At 61.1% G+C, this 25,702-nt stretch overlaps 1 protein-coding gene across 9 annotated transcripts in view; it reads left to right on the top strand.

Moving 5' to 3' along the window:
- BAIAP2 (BAR/IMD domain containing adaptor protein 2) overlaps positions 1 to 25,491 on the top strand; it is a 63,613-nt gene extending 38,122 nt beyond the window's left edge. For 2 of the 9 annotated variants that reach the window (XM_010816455.4, XM_010816459.4), the window contains 10 exons: positions 197 to 268; positions 851 to 988; positions 9,500 to 9,652; positions 12,321 to 12,545; positions 12,645 to 12,894; positions 13,548 to 13,749; positions 14,591 to 14,659; positions 14,923 to 15,085; positions 16,878 to 16,912; positions 24,710 to 25,491. In XM_010816455.4, the coding sequence (XP_010814757.1) occupies positions 197 to 268; positions 851 to 988; positions 9,500 to 9,652; positions 12,321 to 12,545; positions 12,645 to 12,894; positions 13,548 to 13,749; positions 14,591 to 14,659; positions 14,923 to 15,085; positions 16,878 to 16,912; positions 24,710 to 24,779 (1,377 nt within the window). In that variant the 3' untranslated portion in view covers positions 24,780 to 25,491. Of the gene's footprint in view, positions 1 to 196; positions 269 to 850; positions 989 to 9,499; positions 9,653 to 12,320; positions 12,546 to 12,644; positions 12,895 to 13,547; positions 13,750 to 14,590; positions 14,660 to 14,922; positions 15,086 to 16,877; positions 16,913 to 17,562; positions 19,038 to 19,392; positions 19,441 to 21,089 lie in introns of those variants that run through there. The other 7 variants (XM_024979850.2, XM_010816458.4, NM_001017937.1 and 4 more) reach the window with 7 other exon arrangements.
- Positions 25,492 to 25,702: the final 211 nt, after the last annotated feature.

The following is a 25,702-nucleotide window of genomic DNA, read 5'->3' as shown; positions in this document are numbered from 1 at the left end:
CAGCAGTCTCTCCCGGGGCCGCCTGTTTCCATGGGGCCACCAGGGTCATTGGCTCACAGGTCAGACAGGCTCCTCTCTCCCATGGGGGTACCCAGCGTCCTGGGCACCCTTGTCGTGGTGACCAGCCCCCTCTCCTAGGTGGCTCCCTCCCTCGGGGCGTACATCAGAGCTGACCTCTGTTTTCTCTCGGTACCAGCTGAAGTCTTTTCACAACGAGCTGCTCACACAGCTGGAGCAGAAGGTGGAGCTGGACTCCAGGTACCTGAGTGTAAGTAGCCCACCCGTTCCTGCTGGTCCACCTGCCCTGCTTGGGCTTTGTGTGAACACTTCTTCAGTCCAAGGGGTTTCCAGCTTCCTGTGAGCTCTGCGTCCTGTAGTTTCCCGCAGCTCCTCTGACATTTCGTGCCCCTTTGAGACCAAACGTGACCCCTTGGTGGACTCCTGCATCAGATGCCCCACACGCCCTGGTCCTCTGCCCCTGCCTCTCAGCTGCTTTAGTAAAAACGATGATGTGCAGTGGCCATCGTGTGGAACCTGCACGAGCTCCTCTGACCTGCTGTCACGAGTTTCCTTGTCCCGTCCCCTCCCCCAGGTTGACCAGAAGGGCGAGGGGCCTGGACTCCCGGTGCTCATTACACGAATTCACACCCTTCCCGCCCCGGGGTGGAAGAGGGAGGCCCAGCTGGCGGTCCCAGCCCTGATCTTTATCTCCAGGGTGCGCAGAGCTGAGGCCTCAGGTTTGCAGCCGCGCAAGTCCTGCCATCCACGAGCTTGGGCCTCCGTGGCCCTGTGGAGAGCGGGAGGGGCACGCTGGCTCACTGCCCACATTGTCTTGGCACTCGTTTCTCAGGCTGCCCTGAAGAAATACCAGACGGAGCAGAGGAGCAAAGGTGACGCGCTGGACAAGTGCCAAGCTGAGCTGAAGAAACTCCGCAAAAAGAGCCAAGGGAGCAAAAACCCCCAGAAGTACTCGGACAAGGAGCTGCAGGTAGGACCCGGCTGCACGTGCCGGGCGCCCTGCCTGCAGGGACACGCCGGAGGGCTCGGGCCCCTGTTATGGTGTCAGGACTCTCGGTCCTTTCAGAGAGCAGTGAAGGACAGGCCCTCCTGATGGATCAGACCCAGGCTCCACTCTCCTAGGGGATTTCCGGTGGGGGTGCCCCACGTCCCAGAGCTGGCAGCCCTGTCCTGCAGCCTCGGTGGGTGCCATGGCTCTCTGCCAAAGGAGCAGAACCCACAGGGAACCTTCCTGCCTCAGAGAGAGACCTCAGACAGCTACTCCGATTGACTCACAAATGCCCACGCCCAGCGTGGGCTCAGAGCCTCCATCAGGCAGACACTGGCCCGTTCAGCATCTCAGGGGCCCTGCGGTGTGAGGCAGATGGCGCTACAGGACACAGGAGGGGCAGCCCTGGTTGCAGACATTGTGTGCTGGGGTGGGGGCAAGGAATTAGGACAGTGTGGCCTGTGACAGGCATGGCCCCGATACACCTGACTCACCAGAACCCCGCCGCCAGTTGACATAGATCGGGCCCAGACGCTGTTCTCCAAGGTCGTGCGTCCGAGGAGGAGAAACAGGACAGCCACCCCCCCAACCCGGTCAGCAGTGGAAGCGCTTCCTGGGCACAAGCATGGGGTGACCCCTGGGGTGGACCCCTCCGCTCCTAAAGCCCTGCTCTTCCTGCCGGCCATCAGGGCAGCAAGTCTGGTGGCACCACATACACCATCGGGGCCTCCCTGCATGGCATGCCCCCTGGTGCCGACACCACTGCCCTCAAGCACCTCTGGAGCCCTCCGGGGCCACAAGGCTGCTCCTGGCCACTTGAGTAAGGCGTGGACAAGCAGGCCCCCTGCTCCCCCGGAGAGGCCCGGCCTCTGTGCCTTCTGCGCCTGGGGCTCCTGGTGGAGAGGATGGGCAGGGGACGACAGCTAAGTACCGCAACCCACCATGTGGGAAGCAGCCACGCCTGCAGGGGAGTGGGCTTCTGCAGCCCCTTCCTCACGAGTTTCTCACGGAGTTGCAGTAATAACCCAGCTCCAGCCTTTCTGTAGCATCTTTCACTTTCCCAAACCCATCCCCACCCCTCTTCTCCACCTGCCCCTTAGTCTCCTGAGGGTGCTATTGCAGTGTTAATAGCCTGGGTTATTCCACTCAGGGGCGGGGTAGGGCTGTGTTCCACCCTGTCCCTCCCAGCGTCCAGCACAGGCTGCTCACGTGGTGACAGGCAGTACGTGACCTTGTTCCAGTTATCTTCTAAGGGCGGGAAGCAGAGCGGCAGTCCGAGGAGTGTTTCTTGTTCCCTGGTGACACTGAACCTGAGAGGCCAGGCTGGGGGTCGTCAGAGTCCCTCACCCCATGTCTGTGCGGCAGGGGGCAGGCACTTGGTGTGCTCTGAGCCGGTGGAAGGTACACCAGCTGCCCGTCTCGTGGACAGTTCTGGTCTACCTGGTGGCCTGTGGGGATGCCCAACCCACTCGGGCATCTGAGGGCCCCTCAGCACCTGGGGCTGTTCTTTCTGATCCTTGGAACCCTTGCGGACCTGGCCCAGGAGCCAGGCTCTGATGTCTGCTTTGAGGGGCTGGGAGGGCCCTGGGACCTTCTGGTGTGACAGCCCTTCCCTCCCCACCGTTTCCCCGGGAGGAGTGCCCGGCTGGCAGGGCAGGCGTGCTGAGTTGGCCCAGCCCTTCGCCTTGGCCAAGGTCCTGCGAGTCACAGAAAGCGGCTCATTAAAGACTCTTACTGAGGGAGGGCAGGACTCTGCTCTCCCCGTCTCTGTTTTTTAGAACGCCCCTCCACCTGCAGTGCTCCCACACAGGCCACCCAGTAGCAGATCAGCCGTGGGGACAGCTCCATCCATCCAGACTGTAGTTCACGGCCCGGCCCTGGAGAGCCCGGCCTTGCCTGGACCGCAGTGACCCGGCCGCTAGACGTGCCTGCTGCAAGCGGGTGTACTTGTGCACTGTCACCGAGTGGGGGTGGATTCCGGACTGTGGACACCTGGAGGTGGGGAAGGACCCCAGGCACTGGCGACCCCCTGCTCCCTCGGAGCCTCTGTGAGTCCCAGAGTCTCTGGCACCCTGGGGACCTTCACCAAGGTCTGGGCCATGTGTGGCCCAGTGGGCAGTATGTGCAGGTAGGGGTGATCCCGAGCCCCATGGCTGGCACAGGGCCCCCACCTGGGCATCTCCGAGCCACAGCCTGGGCTGACCTGAGCTGTGACACCCCTTGGCAGAGGAGATGGGACACCCAGACTGATGGAGCCTTGTGGCTCTGGTGTCCATCTGTGGGTGTGCGCCCAGTGCTCCCACAGGCAGGTGGCTCAGTGCTCCTGAGACAGGTGGGCTTGCCCGGGGCAATCCCTGGGGTCACCTGTGAGCCTTCTGGAGCCCCTGGCCCACTTGTTCCGCTTCTGACTAGAGCTCAGTGTGGACAGGACACTCACCAGGGAGGGTAGAGAGGCTTCTGGGCACCTGCCAGGCACAGGTCAGCCCTTGGAGCAGCCACATGCCTCCCCAAGGCGCCTCTGCTGCCGAGCGGCCCGTCTGCACTGAGCACTGAGGTGGGGCTGTACCCGCGGGTCACGCTCCACGGGTGGTGCCAGGGGAGACTGACCGCCAGTCAGCCTGTGATGGGTTCCCCGTGACAGGGACTGGGTCAGAGCCGGCCATCTTCAGGAACTGCTGGTAATTGAGACTGTGTTTTGGGATTTCCATGAAGAGAACTGATTTTAGGTCAGGAATTAGGCACTTAGAGGCATTTGGGGCGCAAATTAGGACGCGGGCTTCTTTCTAGAAGTAGGGAGCGCCCCAAGTGCTGACCACACGGTGAGGTCACGCTCCACACCTCTGTCACCGCCGGCTCACAGGCGCTGAAGTGCCACGGGGTGGTCGTGGAGGACGCACCGCGTGTCTGACAGTGTGTGGCCACAGGCCTTGTCTGGCGCTGTCTCTGGCCTGGGGTCCTCCTCCCCAGGCGTGGGTGCATAGCTGTATTGTAGCCTGAGTGTCAGGTTCTCCAAGCTTCAAGGTGATTCTGATGGGCAGCTGGCCCCCGGCTGGTCGGCGGTCTCCGGGGCTTCTGACAGAAGGGTCTGGGCTGGGGTGTGGCTGTGCCATGAGCCGTCCCCGGTGAAGCCCTTTGGGAAGGTGGAGCTGGCCAGGCTCTGGGTGCACGTCCCCCTCACAGATCCTGCAGGACCTGGCCAAGGATTTCTTCCGTTTCTGTTTCCCTCGGCCCCACCCCCAGCCCAGCTCTGATTAGGTAGGAGTCCTCGGCCTCTGAGGGGCACTGTGACTGTTAGAAAACCGAGCAGTCAACGTGCCTTTGGGATTCACATTGGTGTGTGACGTGTGACCAGCAGGGGTCATGGGGACAGAGCGCGTCCTTCCCGCCCTTGTGCAGGCTCTGAGGGAGGGGCCACTGAGACCGCAGTGGAAAGGTGAGAGCCCAGGAAGAGAAGGCTGGAGGCAGATGGGTGGGCATAGATGTGGGGCAGGGTCACCCCCAGTGTGGGCCAAACCGGCTTCCTGAGTGCAGCGGGCCAGGGCCCTTGACCATCCCTGCCAGCCCAGCACCAGGTCCTTAGCAGCCTGGTCCTTGGAGCTGCTGACCCTGGCAGGCTCCTGCTGTCAGGAGGGCAGATGGCCCAGCCACCCCAGCCCACCCACCCAGTGGGGTGGGGGTTGCCGGGGGACCCAGAACTGCTGAGAGCCCCCCTTGCGTCCTGAGCCATCCTCCGCTCTCCCTCTCTGAGATGCTGAGAGCAGGGCCTCGGGTGTTCTGGTTTGTGGGGTGTGAGCTGTTGCCAGGGCCTGTGTTGACTGCAGCAGGCAGTTCCGGCAGTCGGCTCCCCCTCCCTAGGCTCAGACTGCGGTCTGAGAAAGGGGAGAGATTCGTTCTATTTAAAGGGATGTGTAATTAACAAAGCAAAAACAAAATAACCATAATTTAGATCTTCAAAAAAGATAATGGCAGAGGCTGGTCCCGATAACACATGATGTTTGACGGCAGTGGTTTAAGCCCCTTATGTGTCTGCTGTTCTTGTTATAAAGAGCTCTTCAGTGCGAAAGACATCTATGGACAAGACATCCCAGCAGTGGGATGTCTTCTTTACTTGGAGATAAGCAGAGGTCCTCTGGGTAAAGCAACTGAAAAGCCAGAGTATCCTCTTAGGGCTTCTGTGTCCCGAGATGGCATCATCTGCTCAGTCCTCCGGGGGACTCTGCCCCCCGGCCCCGTACCTACCCCCAGTTCCCCAGATTAAGCCCCCCCAGTGGGCTGCCTAGCTAGATAACACTGTGAGAAATCTGGAGCGACTTCTGCTTTCAGAGCTGGGAGGACTTTTGGGGGCAGCGCCAGGCACATGGCCCCTGTCTTTTTGCACTGAGAGGTGGGCACATAATAAGTGTGATACAGGAAAAGCGTTTTACTGGGCAGAACACATCTAGAGTGTTATTTAGACACGTAATCATTGCGCCAGATACTAGTGAGGTGTGTTGTGTTTGTCTCTTTCCTGCTGAGTCTTTGAAATTGGGTGTGAGTTCCGTACCTGCGAAACCTCTGGGGTCACGTGAGGAGGGGCTGCCTAGTTGGGTGGTGACGTTGTGTCTCAGCCCCTGAGGAACCTGAGACCCAAAGGGTCCAGAGACTTGGCCACCCAGCAGGTGGGCACGGGAGCCCAGGTTCTGCCCTCCTCCAGGTCCCAGGGCGGCAAAGCAGACCCAGGTGGCATGGATCCCAGAAGCCCCCGGGCTCCCCAGCAGCCACCGAAGCCCTTGGCTCAGGGTGCTCGCAGATTACTAAGACCCATCCCCTTGGGCCTCAAGGCCTTTGTCAGCGTGTCCAACCCACTGGTGTGGACCAAAGTGGCCTCACATTCTCTCTTTGGTCACGGAACCCTTTGCCGATCTAGTGGTGGTTGTGGGCCCCTTCTCAGGAAAATGGGCAGCCTGGGCCCCTGGGTCTGTGTCACCTGCGAGGGGCACTGCGCTCTCTGCCTGAGAATGTGCCCACAGCACGTGCCCCATACTGCTGACTGCTGGCTTTTCCGCCTGCTGGCCTCTGGGAAGGAGGGCGCACTTGCCCTCTGCTCAGCCCTGGTCCCCAGCCCTGCTTGGAGCTCTTGTGCTTCAGAGAGATTCTTAACAGTCCGCTGAACCGAAGGCTGGCCATCCTGTTCTTGGCCTGGGCACAGGGTCCAAGGGTCCAGGAAAGCCACCGGCTGCCCCCAGAACGTACCCAGTGACCGGATGCAGCTGGGGGCATCCCATTCCGGCTGTTCCTTTCTGTCCATCACAGCTGCCGGGGTTCCCTCCTTGTCTCCTTGGAGTGATGGTCATGGGCAGTGACAGCTGAGGGCCAAGGTTCCCCCTGTCATTCCCCAGCTGCAGCGGTTAGGGACCGCATGGGAGAAATTTGGAGAAATGTGGGAAAGCTGGGTGGCCTATTGGGTGAGGGAGACCAGAGCCCCGGGTGTTTGCTAGAGCGCCCCTCCCCCGCTCTGAGTCACCAGGCCGCTTGCAGAGGAGACGTGTGTCCCAATCACTTTTGTCTTCTCGGATTACAGGGCTGTTCAGCCCAGGGTGACTAAGTGGGAGCGTTCCGTGGGTCTTAAATGCTTTCAGCTGGGTGTTTCTATAGTGCCGTCGCCATAGCACCCGCTAAGCCAGGAGCAGGGGTGGGGGGTGGGGAGTCAGGACGCTGGGAGCCTGGCCACAGTGCCCCCCTGTGGCGGGGACAGGCTCAGGCTATTTTCTGTGGCCTGTTTGGAACCCCTCAGGGCTGTCAGGTGAGGCACGTTCTGTCCTCTGCCCGTCCCAGAGAGTGCGGGCATTCCTGCGTGTTTGGGAATGTCCCCTGCCCACAGCGGCCAGTGTGGCCTGGGGTGTCCTCCTCTCCCGCCCCTTTGGATACGAAGCTCCTCACTTGGCCTAGATTTCTAGGGTCTGCCCTTCAAAGTGATGGCCTCTCTCCACAAGGAGGCAGCTTTGGGGAAGGTCAGGAGGGCTGGCAGTTATTCCTTGACAGAAGTGGCAGCCTGGGTCCTGGCCGGATGCTGGGTGAGGAGGAAGGGTCAGCTCTCCTGGGCCGGGCACCCCAGCCAGGGTGACGTCTCTCCTGCCCCGTCCCGGGCAGGTGTGGTCCTGGAAAGACACTGCGTGGCTCCGGGAGCCCCCGGGTCCCTGCCTGAGACCTGAGCTGCTTCTGGCCAATCTTGGGGCTTGTTTGAATAAATGGAAATCTTAAAAATAAACCGCCGCTTCCTCCCCCGGCACGGGAGGCTGCCAGGCAGCTAATGAGGCCAGCACCCCGCGCCAGCTCGCCTGGAGCCAGTTTCTCTCCCCTCCAGGGAGTGGGAACATTGAGGTGAAAGACGTTACCGCAGCCTGAAAACCCAGAAACCGGCTGTAGGACGGATGGGACGCCGGGCGGTGAGAGGGGGAGCCGTCCTCAGCAGCGGGCTTGGGGCGGGTGGACCCGGGGGGCCCACGTCCCGGTTTACACCGCTGTCCTGGGGTGACCGCTCACGGAGGTGTCTTCCTCCGCCCCCAAAGTCTCTGCTTAGGTGACCGTGGGTGCCTCCCTTGGGATTGCCTTCTCGAGGCTCTGTGCTGACTTCTCAGGGCCTCAGCCTCTCTTACCCAGTCACCCCACGCCCACCCTGCCTCCCAGGCCTGCCTGGCACTGGAGCGGCACCCCGGAGGGTGGGAGGTGGTGACCCCAGGGACCGGCTGGCTGCGGCTTTTACTAGAGTTAAACCCCAAAGTTCTCCTTCTAGAGCTTTGCAGATACTCTGGAAGCCCCTTAGGGGGCTCTCAGGATCACAGCTGAGCCCAGGTGCAGCCATGTACTTGAGAGCAGGCCAAGGGAGGCATCTTGGTTCAGGGCTGGTTGAAGCCTGCAGGGCCACACCGATGTTCCACTGTCCCCCGGAGTGGGTAGGACAGCCACGGAGGAGAGTGGGCGGAGGCCCTGGGGGGTTTCGGTCTAATGCCGGGTGCTATTTAGGTGATGGGACGCGGGCAGCAGGGGCCTGCATCAGTGTCCCCGTCTCTGAGCGAGCCCTGCCCCATCCAGGCCCTTGTGTCCAGCGGGTGTTCCCACCTTCAGGCCTCTTGTCCACATGGGGGCTTTGGGGTGTGAGCCAGCCCCTTGGTGGGCAGCATCTGAGGGGTCCTTTCACACAGCACAGCCTTACCTGCTGTGGCACCCCACATCTGCAGACTCCCCCGCTTCCTAGAGGAGCCACTCTGCAGGCTGAGGGGCAGAGGCTGAAGGTCTGGGTGTGCACGGGTTTCACCACGTGGGGCTCGGGAGCAGGGAGGCGGGCTGGTGGAGGCAGCCAGCAGGGCTGCCCTGAGGGCCTCTCCCCTCCTGCTCGAACTTTGTCAGGCACACCTCGTGGCCTGGCTGGCCCTGCGGCTGCTCAGGAGGGCCAGGGCGGATTCCTCCGGGGTCGGGGAGTGGGCTGGCCACGTGGAGGCCCGTTTAAGCTCTCAGGGTGAGGAGAGTGGGGTTCAGTGTTGAAGGGAGGGTGGTCTGCACATGCAGCGGGGAGCAGGGTCCCTGTCCTGGTGAGAGTGCTGGGCAGGCAGGCTCACACTGGCAGAGCCTTGAGCTGGGGACAGCACTGGGGACGGCCCACACCCAGCAGGCGTTTGCCCTACAGCTGCACGCCGCTGCGAAGGGGGGACCAAGGAGGGGCCAGGAACAGCCTGCACTGCACCCACCTGGCTCTGCACCACCCACCCATGCTGAGTCAGAGCTGTGGGGGAGGCGGTGAGTCAGGCGGGGGAGGCCACCCCCTCGCGGCCCGGGTCTGCCCCTGCCAGAGGATGGGGCTTGATTCTGTGAAGGCTGGTCCCCCCGGCCGGCCGGCGCGGTAGAGGGGGATCCCAGTTCAGGACAGAGGAGTCTGTGCCCCTTGTGGAGCGTGGAGTGGGCTTTGGGGAGAGAGGGGAGACAGGGAGGGGGTGGAAGGCTCTCCTGCATCCCAGAGGCAGGGCCGCACAGAGACGCGGGGGGCCTGCAGGCCTCCCTGGGACAGCTGCCCCGAGTCTTGCTGGGACTGTTACTGGAACTTTCCATCCTGCAGAACCAGAGCGTTCTGGTGTGCTGTAGCATCGAACTGTGCGCTCTGCCCACTCCCGTGGGATTCGTGCGTGAACTAGTCATTTTCCAACGCACAGTGCCAGCTGAGCTGTCCTGATCTTCCGACTATCAGGATGGCTTTCGTGGTTGGTGTCTGGGTCTGAGGGAGCTGCCACACCAGCCTCACCGGGCAGTCTGCCACATGGTCCCCACACATGCAGCTGCCAGGGCACCAGGGGGCAGTGGCTCAGCGGGATAGTCTCTTGGCCAAAGTGAGTGGCCACACGGCCAAGCACCCACCCTGGTGGGCTGGCCGGGAGGTGTGCTCCGCCTCTGTGGGGCTGCTCAGAACGGGAGGTTGACGGGGTGTTGTCCCGTTGCGGGCTCATCTGCCTCTCCCACCCCCAGTACATCGATGCCATCGGCAACAAGCAGGGTGAGCTGGAGAGCTACGTGTCCGACGGCTACAAGACCGCCCTCACCGAGGAGAGGCGGAGGTTCTGCTTCCTGGTGGAGAAGCAGTGTGCCGTGGCCAAGAACTCCGCCGCCTACCACTCCAAGGTGGGTGCTTGCTCCGCACGGGACTGGGCCTCATCGGCAGAGACCGCCTCCCTGGGGAGCACGGGGGCGTGCCCCACCTTGAGCTGTGATGAGGGAACACTGTGCTGAATGTCCCGTGCATTTTCGATCTCCTCAGGAGGAGAGTTCTGGAAGGACAGTTACCAGGTCAAGGTTGCAGATGTTTTACAACTCCCAGTAGAAATTGCCAGGTGCTTTTTTTGAGAGCAATTATACCAGTAACTCAAGCTTTCCTGGTGGCTCTGACAGTAAAGAATCTGCTTGCAATGCAGGAGACCAGGGTTCAGTCCCTGGGTCAAGAAAATCTCTTGGAGAAGGGAATGGCAACCCACTCCAGTATTCTTGCCTAGAGAATTTCATGGACAGAGGAACCTGGCTAGCTACAGTCCATGGGATCGCAAAGAGTGGAACATGACTGAACAACACTTCAAGTTTCACTTTTCACATCAGTAGCCCACTGAGAGGGTCTTCTCCAGGGAGCAAGCTCCTTGGGAGGTGCTGCAGTACCAGCCCCTATAGAGGCCAGCTTAGCCCCCCAAGGCCAGCACGACCCGGAGTACACATCTCCCCTGAAAAAACAGATAGCTTCGGTGGGGCTTCTGTTCCCCGTAGTCCACAGGTAGGAACTGGAGTGGGGTCAGAGCTGTCAGCTGGAACATTCCAGAATGTTCTGAGAGCTTAGGTGTAGTTAGGCAGCCCTAGCCAACGAGGGAGACCCTCATTTGTGTCCTTTTTCCGTAAAGGTGTTCTGGGGGCAGCACCTCACACGTGTTTGATCTGACTCAGCTTCTGGTCCCCAGGCTGGCAGATGCCCTCAGCCTCCATGGAGAGGCTCCTGCCTGCCTGGGCCTGCCCGAGGGCCTGCTGCTGCCACAGGTGCAGCGCAAGGACAGTGATGGGCCTTGTGTCCTCTGCAGGGTCGGGGTGGGGCCACCCCGCCACGTGAGACTGCATTCAGGTCCTGTGCCTGGAGGACTGGCTGGCAGTGGGGAGGTGCTTGCTAGAGCTGCAGTGCTCCGGCAGGGCCGCCGCAGCGCCCACGCGGCTCCAGCAGCCGTGCGGCAGGCGTGTACGCCCTCTGGCGGCCGCTGGGCCCTGTGGCTGCTCAGGAGAGCGAGGACCCATCCGTGATGGAAGGAAGGCAGGAAAGCCATTCTTTTCTAGGATGCCACCATCTCTGTTTCCTGCGGGAGGGCAGATCGTGTGTATGCGAGATGACTTCCCAAGAAACGACCCCAGCCCCCCAGGAGGTTTGAGAAAGGCACAAGCCCCGGGTCTGGGGCACCAGGGCATGAAGGCAGAGCCCCACTGCTATTCCTAGCAGCAGGCAGCTAACATTTCCCTGTTGTCTGGGTTCAGGCCTGACAATGACAGGGCCATCAACTGAGGGGGATCCCTGAGTGGTCCCTGTTGGTGAGGGTTCCTGCTGACCCAGTTTTTTACCACCAGCCCAGACCCATCAACTGTTCCTTTCAGCCAGAGGCTGGATTGTAACTGTCTTCAGTTTGGGCCATTCCACAGGGAATGTGGCCACTGACATGTAAGCCAACTGCCCTGGCTGTTTTCCAGTTAAACGTTCTACGCAGATGAGCAGCCAGCCCTCATGGCCCCTGGTCTAAACCGGAAGTTGGGGGAGGGGCCCTGGCCTGCTCCAAAGGGCTGTTTGTCCAGCATCCCCCAGTTTTCCCATGTGGGCGCCACCTCCCAGCCCCAGACACAGGTCAAAAGAAGTGGGAAGATAAGTGAGGAGAGACAGGGCTGGACAGACCCATCCGAGGTCCTGGAGACCTTGACTGCCCTAAGCTCCACCCAGGGTGGGTCTGGGGTCTGCATGGAAACACAGTTGTATCATGTGCTGCAGGTAGGGTAGCCCACGTTGGCCAGAGGGCTAGGACAGGGGAGGCAGAGCCGTCTCCAGGGCCCTAAGTGTGTCCATGCCATGGGTCCAAGACCCCTGAATGGGCTGCAGGGGATCTCAGGCTAGTGTCTTGCTTTTGGCCACCCCCTCACGCTGGGACCCTCGTCAGGCCTGTGGCTTCCTCGTGCTTTGTCAGGCCCTTGTGCCCTCTGGCCCCATGTGTCCTGGGCAGACCCTGGAGCACACTGGAGGGACAGCTGGGCTCGAGGGCCCCTGGGTTGGGGTGGGAGGCCCTGGGCAGCTGTGTCCCTCCCCAACAGTGCCCTCAATCTACCTGAACGGCACTCTTCTAGTACCTCATGGTTGGCCCACGAAGAGCCTATCCTGTTCCCTGGCTGACCACGCGAGCTCCTGTTCTTTCAACTCTCTCAGGCCCCTGGGGAGGCCCCTCTCAGGTCAGGCCTTGGTTTGACCTCATTCTGAGAGGTCTCTCAGCTGAGGGGCATGCTGTACCATATCCGGCCCCTTTCCCAGGTCAGGAGTCAGGGACTTAGAGGTGGCTCACCTGGTTGAGGCACCCCACCTGGCGAAGAGCAGCCCCAGCCAGGTGTGCCTACCTGGGGTTGGGTGTGTCTCTTCAGGAGCCACCTGGTGCCAGCTGGGAGCCGAGGGGCTGTGTCTGTGAGGTGGACCACAGGCCCTGGGCTCTCCTGGCCCTGCGGGGAAGCCCCCCCGGCTGCGGAAGCCTGAGCTGGCCCTCACGCCCTCCCTGTTCGGCTTCCTCCACTCTAGGGCAAGGAGCTGCTGGCGCAAAAGCTGCCGCTATGGCAGCAGGCCTGTGCCGACCCCAACAAGATCCCCGACCGCGCCGTGCAGCTGATGCAGCAGATGGGCAACAGTAACGGCTCCATCCTCCCCAGCGGCCTTTCGGCCTCCAAGTCCAACCTGGTCATCTCAGACCCCATTCCAGGGGCCAAGCCCCTGCCGGTGCCCCCTGAACTGGCCCCATTTGTGGGGGTAAGTCCTTGCTTCAGAAAGTTCTGTGGGTGTGGGGGTGGTTCCCCTTGGTGCCAGTGGTTGGCATCCTGGGGTGCCCTAACAGGGAGACCTTGCCAGGCTCAGGCCCTCCTGCCACACCACACCCACGTCACCTCTTGTCGACAGCGGCTGTCTGCCCAGGAGAACGCACCCGTCATGAATGGCGTCTCGGGCCCAGACAGCGAGGACTACAACCCATGGGCTGACCGCAAGGCCACCCAGCCCAAGTCCACGTCACCCCCGCAGTCTCAGAGCAAGCTGAGCGACTCCTACTCCAACACGCTTCCCGTGCGCAAAAGTGTGGCGCCCAAGAACAGCTACGCCACCAGTAAGCGCTCCACTGGGGCCCCAGGCCCACCTGGCCCACAGCAGTCATGGCATCCCCGAGGGGAGGCTGGGGGGAGCCTGGAGGCTCACGGGCACGCGTGTGTGCAGCACCCTGGGGACCGCTTTGAGATTTCCATCCCAGATCCTTGAGCTTGACCGGGCTCCCCCGTGAAGTGAGTGTGGCAGGGCAGGGCAGTGCAGGGATGCCAGCAGCTCAGCCAGTGACAAGAGCGGGTGAGTGTCGCTGGAGAGCACTTTGCTGACCGTGGGACCATTCCTTGCCCTGCCTCCAGCACGTCTGCTATGGACGGCACTCCCCCTCCTGCAGCCCCCCCAGTGGGCCTTGGCTTGTGAGGGTCTCCCCATTAGCAGATGGGAAAGCTGAGCCTAAGACCCAGAGAACTGCCCCAGCTAATGAGCGGCAGGTCAGAGGCCGCATCCACACACACCCCAGCTCCCAGCTCCTTCCGGAGTCTGAGCCAGACAGCCCTGGAGGCCTGGCAGCCATCCATAAGTGTGGAGCGTCCACCTCCAGGCCCACCTGGGGGCTCCGAGCGTCCCATGGTCAGACAGCCGAACTGACGGGAGGGCGACTGCGCCCTTCCCCGCGTGGGGTGGAGCTCCCCCTCACACCTGCCCTGATGTTCCCGGCAGCTGAGAACAAGACCCTGCCTCGCTCGAGCTCCATGGCCGCCGGCCTGGAGCGCAACGGCCGCATGCGGGTGAAGGCCATTTTCTCCCACGCGGCCGGGGACAACAGCACTCTGCTGAGCTTCAAGGAGGGTGACCTCATCACCCTGCTGGTGCCCGAGGCCCGAGACGGCTGGCACTACGGCGAGAGCGAGAAGACCAAGATGTGAGTCCGGCGGGGGCGTCAGCCTCCTGACCCAGGTCCCTGGGTCCTCCTTCAGACCAATTATCCAGGTCCCACGGGTCTGTTAGGAGGAACAGACCCCCACCAGCCCTCACTTTTATGTCCCTTGACTCAGTTCCAGCACCCCACGTGTGCATATGGCCTCCCAGTCAGGAGAAGCCAGCCTTCTACCCCAGAGCCTTTCTGTGCATGTGAGCCACCCTTGTGAGGGTTCCAGAAGTGGCTTTGAGTCACGGGCCACACCTTCACAGCTTAGTTTGACACTTGTTGCCAAGAGGCTGTGCCAATGCCTGGCTCTCGCTCAGCCAGAAGCTGCCCAGGTCAGGGGCTGTCCCTTCCAACTGCTCCCACCACCACCACCACCATCGTGCGTGGGTCTTTAGGTGGGCTGAGAGACCCCTGCCCAGGGGTCAGCCTGCCTCCACCAGGGAGGGAGAGGCTGGGCTGAGCTTGGCTCTGGCTTCCTGGCAAGCGCCATCCTGGGTGGGGAGCTCTGAGTGCCAAGGGGCACCCTCCCCGTGGGGGCTCTGGGCGGCCTCTCCTGTTGGGTCTGTGGCTTTGCAGCCATGTGGAGCTGAGCCAGGAATCCCATCCTGCTTGCTGAAGAAGTTGGAGCCCTGCTTGGTCCTGGCACCTTCGCTCACCCACAGCCCCACTCCTGTCCAGGGCAAGGTGGCCCAGAGCTGGATGGATGCCCCAGTGGGGTCTCCTGGTCTCCCTGGAGTGTGTGCACGCACCCCCTCCTCAGATGTGTGCAGCTGGGCAGGGGAACGGGTGGGACCTGGGGCCAGCTGACGCGCTCTGACGGGGCCTCCTGTTCCAGGCGGGGCTGGTTTCCCTTCTCCTACACCCGAGTCCTGGACAACGACGGTGGGGACAGGTTGCACATGAGGTGAGTGTGCTGGCGGGCAGATGGCCTGTAGCTCAGGGCAGGGGCTGCACACTTGAGACCCTTGGGTCCAGGGGTGTGGAGGTGCTGTGAGGGTGGAGGTGTCTGAGAGCTGGGTGAGGCGGGGCGGGGGCTCACCCGAGATGGCAGCAAGGGTGAGCTGGGCTCCCCTTACCACCCTGGCAGGCCTTACACTCTGCTCTTAAGGGGGGCCGGGGTGGGGGGGCCCAGCTGGGCCCGGCTGACCACCCTGCCCACCCCCACAGCCTGCAGCAGGGCAAGAGCAGCAGCACGGGCAACCTCCTGGACAAGGAGGACCTGGCCCTCCCGCCCCCTGACTATGGGACGTCCTCCCGGGCATTCCCCACCCAGACGGCTGGCGCCTTCAAGCAGAGGCCCTACAGCGTGGCCGTGCCCGCGTTCTCGCAGGTGAGTGCGGGGCCGCAGCGGGGGCTGTAGGCGGGCGGGTTCAGGGTGCCTCCCCCAAAAGGCCTGGTACTCGGGAGCTTTGTATTCGGCCTTAACACCCCTGCAGTGATCTGCTCAGGGGTCACAGCTCAGCATCCTCTATAGTCTCAGGGCTCCAGAGAAGCGCGGTTACCCCTCTGTCTGCCCTTCCCTCAGCCTGGGGATCACTCTGGATGCCACCTCTTGGGAGGAGGAGCTCCTTCCCTGAGACCCAGGAGGCTCTTGCAGTCGTGGGTTTGAGTGCAGATGGATGGCTACCCTGTCTCTGCCTGAGACGTGACCAGAACCTTCTAGTTAGCGTGTCTGGGCTCTTAGGAGGCAGGGCCAGCCATGTGTGGTCCGTCTACCTGGAACCAGGGAGCCAGAGGGAGAAGATCAAGGCTTGGGTACCCGGCGGTCCTCCAGTGCAGGGTGGTCTTCAGGTCAAGGTGGGCCCGTGATGTGAGTGTGGATGGTCCCCACAGCTCTGCTGGGAAGCTCGTGGGTTGGAGAGGGCCCAGACTTCCAGGACGTTTGCTGTGGTGGCACGGTGGGCAGGGGCCAGCAACTTTGTTCCATGCTGGTCTCCAGGTCAGAGCCTCACTCTGCCTGGGGGCCAGGGGACCCAGGTGGCAGGAGAGGAATCAAAGAGAACTCCTATTTCTCTAGAATTTGGGCAGCCAGAGAGTTGACCCAACAGCGAGGGGTGGGGGCGCTCCCAGGGGGCTCCCATGTTGACAGTGTGACGTCAGAAGTGGGCAAGGCAAGGAAGGGCTCTGGGTACGTGGTGGCCGACTCGCCCTGTCCAGATGTCTGTGTCTGGTGGCTGTCGTGAGCGGCCTCACCCACCCCTCCCTGCCACAAGGAGGGCTCAGCTGGTGTGCGCTGTATGAGGTGTCCAGGGTGTCTTCAGGGAACTGATGATTTAGGCACAGTGAGCACGTGATTTGAAACAACTTAGGTGGTGAGTGGGGCGAGGTGGGTGGTGTGGCTGGGCCTTTGGATGGAACATTTTGGAGATAGTGAGGCTGGGTCAGGGCGAACAGCAGGGAGGGCGAGGCGGATCCAGCCTTGGGGGAGCCGTGGCACCTCAGGGGTCACGGGGCCCACTTGCTGAGCTGTGAGACACCCCGGTCCCTCTCCAGCCCTACCCAGGCCCCATGGCACAGCTGGCCAGGCCTGGAGGGGTCTGACCACTGCTTGCTGCTCTTGCATTCCAGTCTTTGGACTTGGTTTTAAGGCTGAGAGAGCTGAGGAGGGTGTCCCCAGTACCCCTTGGTGGCTCTGGGGCAGCAGCTTCTTTGGGGCCAGGCAGCTACAGTGGGAGTGTTGGGGCTCGGGGACGCTTCGCCCAGAGTCCAGCACAGGCTTGCATGAGGCAGGCTGCGCTCCCTGCATCAGGCTCTGCCAGCCCAGCTTCCCCTCCCAGACCCTACCCTCGACCCTCCACGGTTTCAGACTCTGGGGTCCCCAGGAAGCCCTCACATGCCGGGTTTTTTACCACATGACCCTCACAGCTAAGGGCCGCAGGGAACATGTGCGGAAGGGGGTCACTAGGTGACCTGTCTTGTGTGAGCTCTCTGTTGGCCACTGGCCAGATAAGGAGGCATCCCTGCGAATCGGGGAGGGCCCTGCTGGGGGTGGGAGGGGCGCTTCGTGTCCTCAGCTGCAGGCAGCATCACACACCCTGGGGTCAGGAGGGATCCCTGTCCTGCAGACCCCGCCTCAGCCCCTGGCTCCCCAGCCTGACCTGTTTCTGCCTTTTCCTCACCAGGGTCTGGATGATTATGGGGCGCGGGCCGTGAGCAGGTAAGAGATTTTCAGACTCGTCTTCGGGAGCTGTGGGCGGTGGGGAGCCGTCCCACCGGAAGCTGGAGCCGGGTGGTCCCTTTCCCAGGCCTGCTCGGTTGGGGCCTGTCTGGAGACCACAGTGTCTCCACTCCAAGACAGTGAGCGGGGCCTGGGGCACCTGGTCTCTGACCCTCACCCCGCTGTGCCCTCCCCAGTCCACTCTGTAGGGCAGGGCCCTCCGTGCAGGATGCCCTGACCCCTGGCAGCAGCTGGGGGTCCCCAGATATTGCCCATTGGGGAAAGCGGCCCCTCCCGGAGCTGCCTTCATGCTCCCCTTGTGGGTGGGTGGAGGTCAGGACTGGCCCTGTGCCCAGGCTGGAGCCAGGGACCCACTGCAGCCACTCTCGGGTCTCCCATTCTCTCCTGGGGAGGCCTCCAGGCGGCCCACCGCCGCCGCGTGACCCCTTGGCCTGGTTGCTTTGCGGCCCGGCTCTTTCCTGGAGTCCAGGTGTCGCTTCTCGGCCAGGAGCGGGGCTCATCTGCCCCCTGTGCCCCTGACCTGGGCTCCGCCCTGGCCCTGGGGGTCTCCTGTCCCCGCTCCCTGAGGGCCAGGCGGCCGGCCGCGGGGAGGCGTGTGGCCCGGCAGCTGTCCTGTGCTTTGTTCACAGCGGCAGCGGCACGCTGGTGTCCACAGTGTGAGGACGCTGACCGGGCAGCTGCTCAGAAGAGCTCCCGCCGCCCCCCGCCCCCCGGTCTGTCTGGCCTCCATCGGTCTCCTCCGCTCTCGTTGGTGTCTTCCTGGGTCGTTTTTCTTTCCCACTTGCCCCCTCCCCGCCTTTCGGTTGGTGACCCCAGACTCTGTGATCCCCCAGGGTCCATGGTGCTGCCCCATCTCCGCTCCCTGTGTTTACACACCCGCCCCTGCGCCCCCGTGCGTCCCGCCAGGTGGCCAGCTGGCGCTGGCGGGGCATCCTCGCCACAGCCCCCCTTCCACCGCCGTACTCATGCCGCGCTGTCCCTCTTTGAAGGCTCACCATGAGCCAGGTCTAAAGTTTGAAGAAAAAGAAAAATTCAAAAAAAAACAAAACAAAAAAACAACAAAAAGATGAAAAACAGGAAAAGGACTTTTTCTTTTTTTCCTGAAAAACAAAACAGACCTGCATGGACTCCGGTGTGCGCACTGTTATCTCGCGTCCGACCCCCAGCGCACACTGGCACCTGTGTCGGGAGAGGGGGTGCTGGGGGCCCCGAGAGGCTCTGGGCTGCACCCAGAGAGGGGCTGGGGCTGAGCCGGGGGGGCCTCCTGAGGAAGCTGGCCGCTCCTGTGAGGGAGGCCCCGGCCCTGCCCGCCAGGCCGGGCCCCTGACGGCTCCCGGGTCCCGGATGCCACTGAACGATGTGCAGACCAGAGCGCGGTGCCAGCCTCGGGCACCATGGCCGCAACTGCACAGGGCGCTGGCAGGAAGGGGGCCCGGCCGCACTCGGACATTCCAAAGACCTCCAGAGACCACCCCCGCCCCCACGTGTTCTGGAAATCGTTTCTCTAACCAGCCTGTGACGGAGCGAGGGCGGCTCCAGGCACCCCGCCGCATCCTCCCTAAACGCTCTCGTCTCTTTGTGTGTCTCGGTGGCTTCAGAAGCAGACACGCTGGACTGAGTGGCTACTGGTTTTGCCTCTTCACGCCTTGAATCTGGGAAGTGAGCGAGGGCGCAGCTGCTCTGCCCTTCCCACCGCGGGAGCCCCCGTGAAGCTGTGGACCCTCCTTTTTCTGATGTGATTTAGCCAAACCTTCCTGCCCCCTCCCGTGGGCTAGGACATGCCTGGTAGTATGTGTGAGAGAAGCAGCTCAAGACGCAGACAGACCCTGTTTTATAATTTAAGGAGAAAACAAAGCCAGAACACGGACCTTTGTGGGAAAAAAAAAAAAAAAGAACCTTCTATGTTGGTGTTCTAATTTTGCTAAAAGATCTCAAATCCAGGGGATTCCATGCTCAATGGATGAATGTAGACACAAAACCGCAAAACTTGTATGAAGATGTAAAGTGCTGAAAATATTTTTCCTGTTTCCTTTCCCTTTTTTTTTTTTAAATCTGAATTGTGCCCTGTACTGCAGTTGTTTGAATAAAAGTTTTATTTATTGCATCCGGTTGAATGTGGCACCTCCTTCTAGCCCCGCTGCGTGCTCCTGGGCCTTGTGCAAGCCCGGCCACCTTGCCGACAGAACAGCCAAGGTGCAGATACTGTTGGCCCACATGGCTCTCCCTGGGCGCAGCTGGGGAGGCCCCCGCCCCTGTGAGAGCTGCGTGGGCCTGACCCCGGGTCACCCTCCTGGGGCTGGACAACCAGCTCCGCCCTGCGTTCGGTGGTTCTGGCTCCAGGCAGCGTGCCTAACTGCCAGGAGCCCCCATCCTCCGTCCAGCTTGCGTCTCTTCGGGGTCCTCAGCCCTCACTCCCACCCCCTCTACCTGCACCAACCAAGCCTTGTGTTTCCTTGCAGTGCCGATGTGGAAGTGGCCAGATTTTGAGCGGCCCCTGGCTAGAGTTAGTAAGTTGCCCTGGTTTTCTTGTGCTGGTCAGCCTGTGTTCCCAGCAGCTCCGGAGACCCTCTGACCTGGGCCTCTGCTGAGCCTGCCTCTGCTCTCAGCTCTGGCCTTCGCTTCCCTTGGACCTGTCCTTGGGCTCTCGGGTTTCCTCTCTCTGGAAGCTGGCGGGTCTGGCCTGGTCGTCTGTCTGGGTTCCCTGTGCCTCTGCTGGGTGCTTTGGCCACAATCGGGGTGGAGCCTGGTGATCAGCTGCCAGGCTGGCTTTGGGCTACTTGGGCTGAATGCCCTTCAGACCAGTCTCTGGGTGTGGATCTGAACCTGGCCTGGCTGGCTCCTGGGCTGGTGAGTATCAAAGCCCCTCAAGGGCTAGGGAGACCAGGACGGGTCTGGAGACTGCCATGGCTGTGGAGAGAGCCACAGGCACGCAGGGGGAGCAGGCACACGCCTCTGCCCGGCAGTGTGCCACGCTCACCTCCCCTCTGCCCCAAAGTGGCTGAGGGGCTACGTCAGGCTTTCCAGCTTCAGCCCCAGTGGCCGCCTCCAACTCCCACCTGGTGACGGTCTCTTCCCTGGCGCCTCTGGAAAGCAAGCACTGGCAGCCGGGTGGGGAGAGCCCACCGCTCTGGGCGCCTGTGCCTGGGTCAGGGCAGTGCTGCTCCCCGTCCCACCCCAGCCCCACTCCCTGGGAAGACTGCCACGTGAAGCTGGCACATGGCCCTTTACAAAGATAGCGATCCCTTCACCCCCTGGTCGTCACCGTGATGCTGACCTCCCTATGGGCAGCCAGGCCACTCCAGCAGGACCTGGACCCTCCCTCTTTGCTACCTTTGTTGAGTTTTGTTTTGGGTTTGGTTTTGGCCACACTGTGTGGCTTGTGAGATCTTGGTTCCCCAACCAGAGCTCAAACCCAGGCCCCTGGCAGTGGAAGTGCAAAGTCCTAACTCCTGAACCACCAGGGTTGTAAGCTGTTCGGTGTTTGTTTATGTCGTTGCCCTTCTCTTTTGAGCTTCAGTGTGATTCCTGGATAACTCTGGAGACAAGTGCTCCTCAGATGGCGGTGTCGGGGGAAATGGCTTTGACGCTGGCTTAGCGTGAATGGCCTGGGCCATCCTTCTCCCCTCCCTCTGTCCCTCCCTTTACGAGATGCTCTGAGACACCTGCATCTCCTGCCCCCAGCTGAGCAACCCCCACCTCTACTGCCCTTGTGGTCACTCTGAGTTATCAGGGCCCAGTGGATCTCATCCCCTGGAGGTACTGGAAGGGGGTGAAGGCCCAGGGAGGCTGGCCTGGCCTCTGCCTGGAACAGAGCCCCAGGGGCACGGTGGGCTGGGGAGCACACAGCACAGCGGCCACGGCCTGTCCTTGGATGGTTCTCCCGGGGCAGGGGTGTCACAAGGCGCCTCTGGTTGGTTGCGGGACCTTGCTCGGCTTTGCCCAAGCTCACAGCTCTGGGGAAGAGACCAAGTCAAGTCCAGAAGGGCCGACTTCTGCAGTTGTGGAAGACATGTTGTAAGAGGAAAACGTCTAAGCGCAAGTTGGAATATGTGCTGTAACTGCCCTCCGTGCCTTCTCTGCTCTGGAGTCGCTCCAGGATACAAGCCGCACTTCGTGCTGCCCAGGTGTTCTCAGAACCACCCCCTTTCTCATTCAGGAAGTGGATCCAGAAGATAACCGAAGGTGACTCCCCCAAATCCTCAGTGACGGATGTCTTCGGGAGACTGGACCCGAAATGCTGCTCGGCTGCAAGGGTCCCACCCTATCAGGCCAGGGAGTCTGCAGAGGACTGGGCAGTGGGGACAAAGGGCAGGGGGCCTGGCTCACTCCTGCCTTCACCACACCCAGGACTTCAGGCCTGCCCCCATCCAGGACGGCAAATGGATTCCATGGAAAAGCTGCCGCTGTCCCCATGTCCCTGCTCAGGAGGGGGACAGAGCCCAGCCCCTGGTCGTCTGCCAGAGTGCCTCGTGGCCCTCCCTGGGGGAGGAGCCCCGGCATCCTGACAGCTCTGACCCTTGCACACTCCGACATCTCCCGTTTGGGTTAAGAAGTGCTTGTTCCATGTCTGGGTGGTCCGCTGTTGACTGGCCCCAGCATCCGCCCCGGCGGTGACAGACGTTTGCAGGACAGGAGGATCGACAGTGGCTTCAGTCCAAATCTTGTCCTGTTTTGTCATCCTAGCGTTGACCCCAGCACCCACCCTGGGCCACTAAAGTGTCCCCGTCAGAGCGGCTTATAAGCTTGTCCTTTCACAGAATGTTCCAGAAGGTAGTGGGCACCCATGGGGGCCTCACCCTTTCCTCTGGTGCTAAAGGGTAAGGGTGTCCCACCCCAGAGTCTCTGGCCAGGGCTTGCAGGAGAGAGTTACTCCAGAGGCCTGGAGCAATTGCAGCCACCACCTGCTTCCTCTGACCCTGCAGGGCGTACACAGCACATGCTTCCATGGTCACGCAGTTTGGGGGAGGAAAGGAAGACCATGTGGCTGACCGGGCAGCCCCGGGGAAGGTCTCCCTGGTGCAGGTGACGCTGTGGGTGTGCCACCAGTCCTTCCTTTTTTTAAACTGAAGTGTAGCTGATTTGTAGTGCTGTGTTAATTTCTGTCCTCCAGCAAAGTGATTCATTTATACATACATACATTCTTTTTTATATTATTTTCTGTTTATCATAGGATACTTAATATAATTGCCCGCACTACTGTAGGACCTTGTTTATCCATTCTATAAATAATAATTTGCATCTGTTAATCCCAAACTCCAGACCCATCCCTCCTCCCCCTTGGCAACCACACCTCTGTTCTCTGTGAGTCTGTTTCTCTTTGGTAGGTAAGTTCATTTGTATCATTTTTTAGATTCTACATGTAAGTGGTATCATATGATGTCTTTCTGATTTACTTAGTATAATTTCTAGGTCCATTCGTGTTGCTGCCAAATAGCATTATTCCGTTCTTTTTTATGGCTGAGTAATATTCCATTGTATACATAATCATTTTTACTTCATTCATCTGTCAAGAGACATTTAGGTTTTTCTGTGTCTTGGCTACTGTGACTAGTACTGCTCTGAACATAGGGGTGCATTTATCTTTTTGAATTCGTTTCCTCAGGATCTATGCCCAGGAGTGGGATTGCTGATCACATGGCAACTCTCCATACTGTTTCCCATAGCGTCTGCACCAATTTCCCACCAACAGTGTAGGAGAGGTCCCTTTTCTCCACACCCACTCTGCCATTTATTTTTGACTTTTTAATGATGGTCGTTCTGATCAGTGTGAGGTTGGTGCCTCGGTGTAGCTTTGATTTGTATTTCTTTAACAATTAGTGATGTTGAGCATCTTTGCCCGTGTCTCTTGGCCATCTGTGTGTCTTCTTTGGACAGACGTCTGCTTAGGTCTTATGTCCACTTATTGGTTGGGTTGCGTTTTCGTTGTTGAGGTATATGAGCTGCTCATATATTTTGGAAATTAAGCCCTTGTCAGTCACATCATTTGCAGGCACTTCCTCCCAGTCCGTCGGTGGTCTGTTTATGGCGTCCTCTGGGCAAAGGTTGCTAAGTTTGATTAGGTCCCAGTGGTTTGCTTTTGCTATTGTTTCTGTTGCCTTGGAGACTAAGAAAACATTGGTATGATTTATGTCTGAGAATATTTTGCCTGTGTTTTCTCCTAGGAGTTTTATGGTGTCATGTCTTACATTTAAGTCTTTAAACCATTTTGAGTTTTGTTTTTGTGTAGGGTGTGAGGGTGCATTCTAACTTCGTTAATTTACACAAGGCTGGTCACCGACCCTTTTTGATGAGACTGTAGGTGTGTCGGGACACACTTGGCCAGCGCCCCCTTCTGCCCCCGACTCTGATCAGCACACGTGCCATCCTCCCTTCTCTGGGTCCCCACTTCTGCTGGGTCCCCAGCTCTGGATGGACAAACCTGCCCCACTTCTAGGCCCCCTGGGACCACCTGCCCTGACCCTGGCTGGGGACAGCCAAGGGCATAGAGCCCTCCTCCAGGACCAGAGTCCCATCAGGGCAGCAGCCCCCATGGCTGCCTTGCACCCTGTCCCAGGGTCCATGACCCTGGTCACAGCAGAACCGCCAGGCAGTCCCTGCCCGAAGCGTATCTGCACAGACCAGAACCAAGGAGACCAGAGAGAGGCCCTGAGGGAGGGAGCCCACGGCCCCACCAGCTGGGTGCAGATGTGCCAAGGCAGGGGTGGAAACGAGGCCGACGTGGGTGCTGTCAGCTGTCGGGCGGTGTCTTGGAGACGCGGAAGCCACGCTTTGCGGCGTCAGCCTCTTTTCCCTAGTTGACCTTTAAACAGCTGAGTCCAGTGTGCCTCAGTGTTTCAGAAAGCACCGGGTCCTCAGGCACACACAAGGGTGCCCCTCCTCGTGCTCTTCCTGGGCACCTGGATGGAGTGCCTGCCCAGCTCCCACGGACACCCGGCCGCGCCGGAGGCCACCCCGCCCCAGGTAACGGCTCTGCTCGTGCTGAGCCCTCCATGTCCTCCGTGCCATCTGTGCTGTCGCCCCGGGACTGCCTGCTGTCCTATGTCATCCCCGCCCGGGCGGGGTCCTCCGAGCCCACTGGGAACCAAGGAGGAGAGGCCTCCGTGAGCTCGAGGCCGGACACCGGCCCCACCCTGCGCTCCTCTCGTTCTGTCTCAGCCCCTTGTCTGATGCATCTGTCTGTCCGTCAGCCGCCGTCTCGGCACCCAGGGGTGGAACGGCTCCTCTCTGAGGAGACAGTCAGCCCCTCCGCAGGGGCTGTGGGCATCCACCCCTGCCAGCCCCTTCGCCACGACTGTGCCTGCGCCTTGTCTGTCGTGTGGGTCTGGGACGCATGGGCCGGGCTTGTGCGCTCTGCTGAGCTGTCTCTGTGTCGATGGCCGTGTCCTTGCAGACGGGCTCAGCTGCTGCTCAGGCAGGTGGGGGGTGAGGGGAAACACTGGGCCTTGGGGGGGTTCTGCACGCTAAGCTCAGATGCAGCTCATGGGGGGCTGCCTCGGGCCGCAGAGAGAGGACTGGGGCGCATGTGGAAGGAGCAGAGGGCCCTCCCAAGCCGACTCGCCCTGGGAGGGCCTGCGGTTTGAAGCGGGACAGGTTTGGGAGCAGAGGGTGGTGCACTGAGGCTCAGCTGGCCTTGCAGGCGGGGCCTCCACCACCCCCAGCTCTGAGCTGGGAGGCTGACTGGGGCGGGGGTGGGGGTTGGTGCTGTCCACAGCCGCAGGGCAGCACGCAGCGCCTCTCCTGAAAACCACTGAAATGGCTCTTCTCTCCTCTCCCCAGGAACCCCTTCGCCAGCGTCCAGCTAAAGCCGACAGTGACCAATGACAGGTCTGCCCCACTCCTCAGCTGACCACCGCGTCTGCACCCACTGCCTGTGGGCCCCTCTCCCCCGCCCTGCCCTGCCCCCCGTTTTGTTACAATCGGCTTGTTCCCTGTTAGAGAATTCCCTCCTTCCAAACCCTTCTGCCCCGACCTCAGTCTGGCCTGGGCTGGACCCTGGCCCTTCCCACAGGGTCAGGAGGTGGCACCTGGGCCATGGTTGAGGAGAATAAGGGGGGCTGGCCCCGGGGCCAACCTTTCGGATCAGGCATGTCTGTTGTGTGGGCCTGGGAGCCTCCAGGGTGCACAGAAGGCCATCCCGTCGGCTTGTAGCTGCAGGGGAGCCCCTGTCCGGTCAGTCATGAGGCCACTCACCTGTGCGTGCCTGCAGGCAGGACACAAGGGCGCGGGGAGCGGAGGGCCTGCCCCTTTGTCTCAGAAGACGGATTTATTAAGAACACGTACCTCCGGCAGACTCTTGCCTGGGCCTCTGCTGGGTCTCCCTGTGCCCACTGGCAGTTTGGGGGGCTTCTCCCTGCCCATACCCGAACTCCCACCCAGAAATGGCTGCAGGGGCCCACCTCTCCTCCCTGGCCCCGAGGAGGGGGATCAATGCTGTGGCCTGGGTCCCCAAGCTGTGTGCCATTGAGGCGGTCCTGGGCCAGGACGCCTGGGTGAGCCTCCCCCATTGATGCCCTGGCTGCTTCCCTATTTCAGCTGAAATACAAGATTTTAGAAACTTTCCTGGGTCTGTGGTATTTGACGTTTGAAGCTGAAATACAGCCAAGCTAACCACGTTGGTGACAGCAGTCCGTATCTTAGGAGATGTCCCAGGCAGCGCTCGCTCACCTCCCAGACCCTCCAAGGAGGTGCTTAGGAGCCCTGCCCCACCTTCAGCCTGCCCACACCCCAGAACACAAAGCCAGGATGGGTGGTGGGGGGCGGGGGGGCTCT

Source organism: Bos taurus, chromosome 19 (assembly GCF_002263795.3).
Source record: "Bos taurus isolate L1 Dominette 01449 registration number 42190680 breed Hereford chromosome 19, ARS-UCD2.0, whole genome shotgun sequence".
Classification (NCBI taxonomy): domain Eukaryota; kingdom Metazoa; phylum Chordata; class Mammalia; order Artiodactyla; family Bovidae; genus Bos; species Bos taurus.
The sequence above is the reverse complement of the archived record's forward strand: the minus strand, read 5'-3'. Positions and strand labels throughout refer to the sequence as shown.